The sequence below is a fragment of the Vespa crabro genome, chromosome 25 (assembly GCF_910589235.1).
Source record: "Vespa crabro chromosome 25, iyVesCrab1.2, whole genome shotgun sequence".
NCBI classification, from domain to species: Eukaryota; Metazoa; Arthropoda; class Insecta; order Hymenoptera; family Vespidae; genus Vespa; species Vespa crabro.
Window position 1 is genome coordinate 791,648 of NC_060979.1, and position 11,620 is coordinate 803,267.

The 11,620-nt window shown below is 32.4% G+C and overlaps 2 protein-coding genes across 2 annotated transcripts; both read left to right on the top strand.

Annotated features, from left to right (window-relative positions):
• Window positions 1-3,778: 3,778 nt before the first annotated feature.
• On the top strand, window positions 3,779-4,282 carry LOC124432352 (histone-lysine N-methyltransferase SETMAR-like). Its single transcript, XM_046981267.1, has 2 exons — window positions 3,779-4,087; window positions 4,193-4,282. Exons 1-2 carry the CDS (start codon window positions 3,779-3,781, stop codon window positions 4,280-4,282), a joined length of 399 nt encoding a protein of 132 aa, XP_046837223.1.
• Window positions 4,283-9,457: 5,175 nt separating this feature from the next.
• LOC124432354 lies at window positions 9,458-10,323 on the top strand. Its single transcript, XM_046981268.1, has 3 exons — window positions 9,458-9,478; window positions 9,586-9,930; window positions 10,168-10,323. The coding sequence occupies exons 1-3, from the start codon at window positions 9,458-9,460 to the stop codon at window positions 10,321-10,323; spliced, it is 522 nt and encodes a 173-aa protein (XP_046837224.1).
• The last annotated feature ends 1,297 nt before the right edge of the window (window positions 10,324-11,620 follow it).

An 11,620-nucleotide genomic window follows, 5' to 3' on the forward strand; every position in this document is an offset into this window, starting at 1 on the left:
ATATGTAAACAATTTTGTTTGATTTTGGTTTTTTGTTATTCCATCAAATGCAGAGAATCAAAAGTATAATTTTCGAGATATTTTGCTTCTTTGTTACCGAAAAGGTAAAAATGCTGTTCAAGCAAGGAAAGGGTTATTTATAAGGATAAGTGACTCGTCTGGAGAAGATGTCTTAATAGAACGCCAGAATTGCCAAAACTGGTTTACAATTTCATTACAGCAATTGTGATATTGAACTACCACGCTCTAGAAGGTCAATTAAGGCTGATAAAGACAAAATAAAGGTATTGATTGAGCCAAACCATCAAATAATTACACGATAAATCGGTATGAGATTAAATTTATCAAATTCGATCATATATGATCATGAAACGACTTGATTTCATTTCAAAACACGATACATGGAATTTACATATTCTTAAAGAAAAAGATTTACTCCGTTGCATTAATCTGTGATTTGCTTTTCAAGCATCAAGAAAATTTCTAAAGGGAATTATAACTGGCGATGAGTCTATAATAATGCCGAACAGACTCGATTATGGAACAGAAGAGATTGAGCGTTTTGACCTCGGATTCATTGAAGGAAAAGGTGATTGCATTTGCAATGAAAACAAGTGATTACATATGAGTTTACGTAGCATTCGACGTCGATCACCATTTCGCATATCACCAAACAACGCATAATTCGTGAAGAAGGTTTACATCCATATCACCTTCGATAAGTACAAGCATTTCACAATGATAATCGTTCTCTATGACGTAATTTTTGCTTATGTTATATGTTGAAGAAATTAAAACGAAATCCACAAGTTTTGCAAAACGTGTCCTTCACAGATGAAAATAATTTTTCCAACACGAATTTTCAGAATTCACAGAATACTATAATGTAGGTATAATAAAAATTCTCACACAATGGTTAAAATATTTTATTAAGACCATTTCTCGATCAACGTATGCGTAGGAATCATTGTCGATTGTTGGTCCTTTTTATTCGCCCAAATCTTTAACCGGAGCACATTATTTTAATTTCCTTCGGTCGTATCTCATACGACAATTAACACGTTCGTCGCCCAGTGCGATTTGGTTGAGTTTCTCACCGTACCCAAAAATCCGACTGTCGAACGCCGGAACGTAAATAAGCGATAACACTAAACGTACCGAGCCCAATCATATGACCTTTTTTCAAATTTAATCATGAATTTTTCACTGATATTATTTTTTCCAGTCATCATTAACTATCCCTGAATTTTTAAATTCTTTGATTAATCAGTTTCTCAATTTTGGTTTCTTTATCTTTGTTTTCTTTGGAGGAACATTCATCGCCTACGTTTCTTACCATAGCTGGTCATTTGACTGGCATTGCACAAATCTTTTATCATTTTCTAAATTTTTCGATCAGGATCTTATCTGTGGATTTAAGTATGACAACAATAGATAGTTATGTACATCTTAGCATTAAGAATATAGATTTTTTTTATCGTAAGCTGAGGCTTGATATCTGGCGGAGCCGGATCTGGTATAGCCTCAAAATCTTATCGGTCCTTTTGTATTCAAGGAACAAAATGCATATTTTTTGTGCTTTTGTTCTCTGATAAGAATATTCTATTCTAATTGACATCTAAATTTAGTATTCTTTTGAAAATCTCAGAGTACAGATCGAAGAATAGGTATATATGATAGGTCCGTACGTTTAGTAATAGGCAGGAATAGCAATAATGTAATTCGAGTAGGCCCGTACATTGTCGATTATCTAATGGTACAGAGCCTTCGGTTCTTTGTAAAGAATAAAGTGTTTAGTTCCGAAATGTGGAAAGCGATAAGCTTGTCAGTTAGAGGACTGCCTGGGATCTCACTGCAGTTATCCCAGATCCTTCATTTAGTCGAGAAACATACTTTTTTTTTTAGATGCACATCAGTGATTTTTTTATCCTGAAAATGTTCATTAGACGGCGTAGTAATGAAGTAGTGAGATTTAGAGGAAAAGTGAGAAATAGAATTTCATTGAGTTCAGACTCCGATACTACGGAATCATATGCAAGTGAAGACCTTGACGACATGTTGACAGAACTTGCTATAGGCAAAGAAGAGAAACTGAACACTTCTAATAATTCATTGAACAATATCCAGTGGAATGAATTTCCTAACATCAGGCAACAATCATTTCCGTTTACCGGAAAAGGTGGCCGTCTGATATTAGCGAAGTGAAGTGTTTAAAGCTATTCTTATACGAAAAAGTGGTAAGCCTTTTAATCATAGAAATTAATATATATGCAGAGCAAAAATTGCATCAACATGACATGAATAATCATGCTCGACTGAACAAATAGAAACTTTTCACTTCTGAAGAAATTACATAATTTTTCGGACTGATGATTTGGATGGGTCTACTACGGACACCATTCGTTAAATGTTGGTCAACGGACCCTATATACAACTTTCCATTTCCGCACGGCATCGTGTCCTGTAGTCGTTTTAAATTACTGTTAGCAAACTTACATTTTGCAAATAACGAAACGATAGAAGAAAGTTACAGACTTGAAAAAGTTTTACTATTCCTAAACATATTGACAGACAATTATCAAAAATTCTTTTCTCCAAGCGAAGATATTGCAGACGAGAAAACAATGGTTCCTTGGAGGGGACGACTAATATTCAAGTGGTACATACCAACTAAATCGCATAAGTATGGTATAAAACTTTTCAAACAGTGCTCCACCAAAGGGTATACATAGTCTGCGAAAATATATTCAGGATAAGATACCAGCGAAAGAAAACAAGTTGGCATAGCCGAAAACGTTTGCATTGAACTTGCAGATAAATTACTAAATGAAGGACGAACTTTGTTTGTCGACAACTTTTACACGAGCTATAAATTAGTAGTCAAATTGTTAAAATTCAAAACGCAAGTCGATGAAACTGTACGGTACAACAAAAAATTTATGCCACGTTTTGTAATGTTGTACACATTGAAGAGATGTGAAATGATGGCACGAGAAGATAACAATGATATTGTGGTGGTAAAATGGAGGGATGTTCGCAATGTTAGAATATTATCAACAAAGTATGCACCTAATATGATTTCAAGCTCGGATTCTACTCACCGTGATCGTCCTCCGAAACAAAAACCTTTGGCGATACTAACATATAATAGTGGAAAAACTGATAAAAGTGACCAGATGGTGTCATATGCAATAACGATACGGAAAAGTATCAAGTGGTATCGGAAATTAAACCTACATTTGCTCTTAGGAACAAGTATAGTAAATGCTCACACCATGTAGCAGAGAGCCACCAATAAATTAGAAAATTTCGGGAACTTCTCCTTACTGAATGGTTGTCCTTGAAAAATGCTATGCCCGACAATAGAAATGAAACAAGGCGGAACGTGTCCACCATTTAGAAATTCGTAAGAATCAGCAAGGGAACTCTATAAGAAGGATGTACAACCAATGTTATCAGAATAATAGGCAAAGTGGTGAACGAAGCGAGGAAAAATGTAAAAAAAACTACGACCTATTGTCCGAATTGTCCAAAACCACCTCAAATATGTTTAGAGTGTTTTCACGAACATCATGCGACATAGTATTAGGATATCTCATAAGTTCTTTCCGCGCCACGCTATGTATGACCTCGAGCCGACTATGTTAGTAAACATGTAGATTTAACTATTGTCCGTTTATGGGATCAATTTCAATCCATAACCATTATTATAACCCTATCAAAGTACGTTTCTTTGGTGACAAAGTCTCTTTTACAATCTTTTTCTACGCCGTTCAATATGGATAGCCAAAAGAATCATTTGCGGCATGTTATGCTTCATTGCTTTGAAAAAGGTAGTAATGTAAAGAACACTGCAGATGAGATTTGCACCATTTATGGGAGAGGTACTACGACTATTAGAAACGTCCACAATTGGTTTACGAAATTTAGATCTGGCAATTTTTATTTGAAAGATGAAAACCGCCGCGGCCGCCCAGCAACGACGGATACGGACCTCATCAAGAGTATGCTCTCTGAAAATCCACGATATGGTGTGCGCGAGATAGTGAATACCACTAAAATTCCTAGGACAATGGTGCATAATCAAGTAATCAAGATGTGATATGTGAATCGGTATGAAGTTGGAGTTCTACGCCAATTGACGGAGACCGACCTAATGAACCGCGTCTCTACATGCGATTTGCTTTTTCAGCAACATGAAAAAAATTCTTTTTTAAAGAGACTTGCTACTGGAAACGCGACTTGGATTTTATATCAAAATGTGCTTCAAAAACGCACTTAGTCTAAGGAAAATCGACCTTCAACTGTTGCAAGACCAAAATTTCATCCAAAAAAAGTTCTTTTGTGCATTTGATGGAACTGGAAAGTATACTACGAGCTCCTTCCAGAAGATAAAACGATCAATTCTGCAAAATATTGCAATCAGCTCGATAAAGTGAAAGCCGCCATAGTCGAAAAACGGCAAGAATTGGTTAACCGATAAGGTGTCGTTTTTCATCACAGCAACGCAAAACCGCCTGTTGCGTTGGCCAATAAGACAGAAAATCTTAGAGTTTGATTGGGACGTTCTACCTCATCCTCCGTACTCCCAGAGACCTTGCCCCATCCAATTATTACTTTTTTCTCTCGTTATAAAATTCTTTCCGTGATAAATGTCACGAAAAAATCTGAAAGCGAAATAAAAATGCACCTCGATGAATATTTTGCAAGTAAATCTCAACAATTTTGAAAAGAGGACATAATGAGGTTTCCTGAGCGATAGAAAAAAGTAATAGAGTAGAACGGTTTATATATAACACAGTAAATCAATCTTAAACAACAAATATCGTCTATTGACTTCGCATCAAAGAAAAGGAGAAAACTTATTAATGTAATATGTTACCCTAAATATAAATTAATAAAAAGTATAATATAGTGTGTATATTTGTAGTATTTTTATGTTGTACATTCAATATTTATATTTCACTGCTTATTTCATTGAATTTCTTTTAAAAATCCAACTGAAAACCCCATTAACTTGAACAAGAAGAGCGTCACCCAAATATGGGTGACGTAGCGATGAACGTGTTAAGGGAAATTATACCATATTATAGCCGCTGCCAAATTTTTTTATGCACGATGGTGTATCACCGCATTTTATTAGATCAGTAAGAGAATTGTTAACAGAAATATTCGAAACTCGTTGGATAGGACGTAGACCTGTCCCCCATTTCTGACTGTCTCGTTTTCTTATAACTCACGATTTTTTTCTTTGGAGAACAATATAGCATATAATACACTAGTCACGACAGAAGATTAGAACAATACAATTGTTAAAATTAAAAACTGAAAATGCATTTCGTCATTTGCATACTATATCAAATCTTTATGAAAAAATTTGACAAAATTTAGAAAAAAGATTAAAGATTTGTTTATGTAATAATAATGGTCATGTTGATGCTAGAAAAACAGCACCATTGCTAATAATCATAAATATTGATGGTTCTGTGTTATAACTAAGAAGAAGAAACCTAAGACAAAAAAGAAACCGATGAAAAATTTTCCATAATTTTTGGGGAGCATATTTTGAAAGATAACGTAAAAAATAGTCAATTACTGATATTTCATAAAGGAGGAGGAATATTTTATAGATAGATACATTGAATATGTGCAAATATTACTGGACTTGAGAAACATGGAAAATCCAGGGATATCCTATCGTATTGTCGCATTTAGTAATTATATCTATTACAGAAATTAGTAAATTATTATTTCACTCTTGAGTCAACTCTGAAATTATTTGCTTCTACTAAACAATATAATCAGGATATAAGACAAAGAAAATTGGACAATGAATTGCTAGGCTAACATATGATTAACTAGCAAAAAGATTGTTTTTATCTACATATTCATAATAAAGAACGTAACAGAGAAATAACATTCGAAGTCTAGAAGATGTAATAAATTTATTCAAAGAAATACCAAAACTGAAGGTGTCACCTTTTTCCTCTATATGCGTATAATAACAATCAAATTCATACGTGTAATAACAATCAGATTCATTTCATGAAAAATCTGACTTTAACAAATCTTTGTTATCCTGAATATTTCAAAGTTTTGTGCATGTATCAAAACGCTTATTACAATTATTTTCATAATTTACTCGAGAAGGAATTTTATGAATTATTAATAGATGCTGATAAGTTGATAAATTTGATGAATCGTATGAATGAGAAATTGCTCAACGATATTACCCCACAGTACGTTTATATCTGGGAGTATCGATTACTTAGTTTGATATGTATTTATAAAAAATATGAAATGAATAGATAATGTGCTTAATTAAATTCACACAGTTGTTTGATTATAAATTACGGGGAATATAGTCAAATATTTATGTTTACACAATGTGAAAACAGTCACAGAGAATTTTCCACACTGACTGGATACCGATTAAAATATTTTGTCTAGGAATTGGTTATTATCAACGCAATCCTTGTCAAACAAGACAATAAATAATGTATATTAATTAATGTAATCTTTCTAGTAATATCCACGTATCGGAAATCTATTCGAGGATGGATCGATAGCATGTATGGACCAGTAGAAATCACAGCAAGTATTCTAATGGGACTAATACAAATTCACCATTGCAATAGATCGATAAAAGTGGCCTTTATACCTGAAGATCTAACTTTTATACTAATGGGATAATTGCTAATATATGGGATATTTCAAAAAATCGAAAGTAATGTCAAATGATATGGTTAACTAGAAAAAATATTTTCACGATAAAATCAAACGCAGATATTAGAATAAATTAAATTAGTCCGTTTTTAATAGAATACATAATCCTTCAGATCCAAGGAAGACTTTTCTATATAGAATTACATATCTAATTATAATTCAATCATTTACGGGGAATTTGTAGAAATGATACTTGAGTATAGAGAATTGATAACGTCTGAAATGGCAATTTGATGCCACAGCTTTAAAATGACGAAGTATCGACTAACCCATCTTTTCTACGTATAATTTCTACATTTACTTATAATCGTAACGATCACGTCGTGTCTGTATAAACAGCCAAGATAAATGTCTTTGACCTTATTTTCTGGAGGGAAAGTATAAAAACGAGAAAAGATAACAATTTCATGCAAGCAATATTCCCTTTTCTACGAGATTACTCCAAATATATGATAAAATTCACTAAATGTATTCGAATTTATTTATTCATTTTTCTATGATCGAATGCCATTTTACGAATAATAGATGAAACGAACTAAGGAGAAAATTAAGATCTTTAGATCGTGAATTATTCTTTATATAAAATATCTCGTTTGGAATAGTTATTTTCAAATTTATATCCTAAGGATAAGAACATACATTTTAAAGGATTTCCATTATTTTTCGTACTTGATGGATTTTGATTAATTGGTAAGGAGATATTAGGGTTAGATCTTTTTTCATACACTATGCTACTTATAAAAAATATGTTTATCTTTTTAGTTGTTTTTAGTAATTTTTAGTAATTTTTAAGTAATTTTTAAATGTAGTTTAATCATGAGTTACGTACACTAATTGTTTAAGCTTTCTATGGCCGAGGGGAAGAGGATACCTACTTCTTTTAAGCTTTATAGTTCTAAAAGCTTTATAGTAACTACTTTGCCTGAAAGAACGCATGCTTCAAACATTTATTATTTCAATGATAATACGTCAGGGTTTATTTTAATTATGCAAAATGGAAAATACTTCTGCAAATAAGTAAAAAAAAATAGATTTGCATACAATAAAATCATAATTATAAAATATGTTACAAAAATTTACTCATATTCCTTTATAATAATTCGACAACTGCTGCTTACAAAAAGGCACATAGCTATAAGATTGAAGATTGCAAAAAAATATAAATATTATACCAAAGAATTATGAGCGAATATCATTTGGTCTGATCAAAAATAAATAGAATTTGATCAAATGATAGATAGTGGATATGGAAGGGAAGAAGAGAAAAATTGCAGAAGAGACACGTTAACTATGATTATAATGACTATATGTTGATTTTGATTAAGGGATTTTTTGTGTCTATAAAAAACACATTTTTTAATTTCCTTGCCAGAACGATTCAATACATTGATCACAACCTTTTAGGCATTCTGTATGACGACCGAATATGTTATAGATAGACCAAAACTTATCAAGAGCGCTTTGTAGCGCTTTGATGTCTTCTAGAACTGGTATTTTATAGAGAGGTCATTTAATAAAACTCTCAAGTTAAACATAATGATTGTAACATATACAAGCAAAAACACTATCACGATTGATTTAGATTACAGAGAAGGATTTATAACACCTATTACATATACCAATTAACCATCTAAAATGCTAACATTTCGTTATTACTATTATCATCAAACAATTGATAATCCAGAGAGCAAAATATAAGTAAGTGAACAAAGACAATATCATCTTCCTGAATCATTTGGATTTTTTAAATTGTTCAATCTCTAGTAATAGACATGAAAATATATCTGCTAAATATATCTACATGTTTTATTTGTTTCCCTGGTCGATATATTTTACAATGCTTTCTTTATAATCTTCTTATATAAGAAGCTATTTAACTGCATGCGATGTTAAATCCTTTTTACTCATGGTTTCGTAGAACGTGTTATGACATTTCACCAATAATTTTACAATCACAAACACTTTCAGTTCTTAATTTCAGTTCTTAGAATAATTTGTAAATCTTCCTACTTATTGTAGTCATCTATTACGGCAGCACAATCGAAAATTCTTTCAAATGACGTTAATTTAAAAATTTTTCAATAGCCTCAAATCTTTTCATCGTCTCGAATTCTGAAATTTTGTAAAATCATCTAATCGTTTCAAATTTTCTCAATGTCCCGAATCATCTATCGTCTCAAATCTTCTTATTGTCACAGCATCACACACTTTTGAAAAAACTTACCGCAAATTTTCACTATAGAACTCTGTGAGAAAAATTCACATCTCGAATGACGAACACCTACTTATATATGAAAATTATAAAAGTTATATTGTAATATAGAATTTACAGCAATTTACAAAGTGTATTAAGTTACTCCAATGTTGACAAAATGTACGATGGCTTTATTCACTTATGGATGCCGATCAACAATTCTATACAAGTGGCGAGGACATTTACACAAATCACGAAAACATCTATATAAGTCGCGAGAAATTCTGTAAAATTTCTCCCGACTTTTTGGAAGAGTCAGCTCATTTGAGGTTCTAACGAAATGATCACTAATTTATAACTTCGAACATTGAGAATAAGAAGTCTAAAGGAATTCAATCGGAATCGTCTTAGTCAATATATTTCAAACGAAATTGAACTTTTTAATTTCCCTTTTCACCAAGGACTTTTATCCAAAACTCCGTAAAACAAGAGTGAGGACGTATACTGTAAAACTAGTTAGAAGAAATATTTTCTAATATGCCCACGCGTTTAAGAGCAGTAATTAGACAAAAAGGATAAACAACAAAATATTAAAAACTTATTATAATTTAGTTTATGTATTATTAAATAGTTATAATCTGTTAAGTATCTGAATATTTTTAAAGATGGATGGAACGAAACCAGATCTTACAGACATGCACATCTTTGGATTCAAAGTCTACATACATGTATATAAAGAATTGCGAAGAAAAATGAATGACAAGACTAAGGAATACAGATCTATTGGTATCGACAATAATTCTAGAATACATCGTCTTTTGGATACTAACACAAACAGTACAATTATAAGTCGTGATGTGAAAACAGCCATTTCAATTAAATTGGATATAAATGATGGCAATGAATCACCACGAAATTTTTCTCATGCTATTCCAACTCATGTGGAAATAAATGAAGGGAACAAAGATGACATCGATAAAGAAGCGGAAGACGACATCAAAGATGAAGCCGTATGTGAATTGATAAAGAGGCGGCACCTGTATCAAGTAGAGGGTGCGAACGACCTCGAATAATAAGAACCGCACTCAGAATTGAGTATTCGAATAAGACGGAAGTGCTAATCGGTGCTCTTTTGTTAAAAGGATATATAATACAAGACCCTGCGTGGATTGTGCAGTATAAAAAAGAAAATGAAGAGAACGAGGGATTTCGTAGACCAAAAAAAACAGCATCGTCGAAACTTTCAGTCGGTACTCAAAGCTCAAACTATGAGTAAGACAATAGATTTGAGCCGCTATATGAGTTTCACGGAAGAGTGCATAGCTGAAAAGGCCAACAGCGCCACAATAAGAAACAAAAGGCTGAAAACCCCCAAAATCCAAATGCCCCCATATACATTTTAAAATCTAACCTAAAGGATATCATTATACTACTAACTAATAGCAATATTAACAAGGAAGCTTTCTTGTTAAAACAACTAGATATAGATATGATAAGATTAATAACCATGGATACACACGGCAAGTGCATAGCTATACTAAAAGCCAAAAATTACACATATTCACACCAAAGCATACAAAATGCAATACCTTCGTATTAAAAGGTATAAGAGGTAGTTTCGGCGTTCCCGATGTTACAACAGCATTAAACGTGCTAAACATAAGGAATGTTAATATAATGAAAATCAGTAAACTAATTTTCGATAGGCAAAACATAGATAGATATCATTTCATCAACTTATAAAAAACAACATAGTACTCAACGAAAGAGTAAGGAAGAAGAAATTAAAATGACCAAAAATTTTTCAGTGCAAAAATTGCCAAAGAGTAGGTCATGCCAGCGCTAATTGTAATATGGGATACAGATTTGTAAAATGTGTAACCAACCCCATGAACTGAGAAAGTGCAACTTAGTTAATTCTGTAGAGAAAGAGAAGCTGAAATGCGCAAATTGCGGTCCATAACACACCTCAGTCAACGCACCATAATAGTCAATACAATACAATTCAGCCTCAAGAAGCTCATGTTAATAACGAAAACAATTACAATATCACAAACCAAATACTAGCTATGTTTAACCCTTTGCACTCCGCTGTCCCCTCTCATGGGACATTAAAGTTGATTATTAACGATTATGGGTAATTGAGATATTTCAACGCAATTTTTTGAGACATGTATGTTTCCCTAAAGTTTTCTCTTGAAATGGCACAAGAAATCAAATCAAAATATAGTATAATTACTAAGTTATATAAAAGAAATGTCAGCGAGTTTTGTGTCATACGAGAATGCGATAAGCGTCCTCACAACGGTCCGAGCAGTTCAAAGGCGCCACTTGAAAAGAGCGATAAGGCATGTTTGTAAAAGAAAGGTCAATATGCAAACATAGCACAAACTGTATAGTGAGATTTATAATCATAAATAATCACTTCTAAATCTGAAGGAAAAGATTTTTAAAGCTAAACTCAGTCTGGTTTGAAGCGTCGCTTTGAATCTTCTCTTGGTAAATAAATTGTTTGGTAAAAGCTTTTTTGGTAAATATCATCTTGTGAGTTAGAAATAACAATTAGAAATTTTCAACCTATGTATTTATTCATATTTTTTATTAGAACTATGGAAAAACGTTCAAACATGAATGAATCTCATGACACAAGTAGTAGTTAAGATGAGCTCCAGATAGACGTTTATACAGATATGTTAGAAA

Bases quoted from the DNA above. Each gene is read 5' to 3' on its own strand.
- LOC124432354 (XM_046981268.1), top strand. From the start codon at position 9,458: ATGCCCACGCGTTTAAGAGCA. The intron at 9,479-9,585 runs GTAATTAGACAA...ATATTTTTAAAG, and splicing joins TGCCCACGCGTTTAAGAGCA to ATGGATGGAACGAAACCAGA. The intron at 9,931-10,167 runs GTATGTGAATTG...CGAAACTTTCAG, and splicing joins ACGACATCAAAGATGAAGCC to TCGGTACTCAAAGCTCAAAC.
- LOC124432352 (XM_046981267.1), top strand. From the start codon at position 3,779: ATGGATAGCCAAAAGAATCATTTGCGGCATGTTATGCTTCATTGCTTT. The intron at 4,088-4,192 runs GTAATCAAGATG...TTGCTTTTTCAG, and splicing joins GGACAATGGTGCATAATCAA to CAACATGAAAAAAATTCTTT.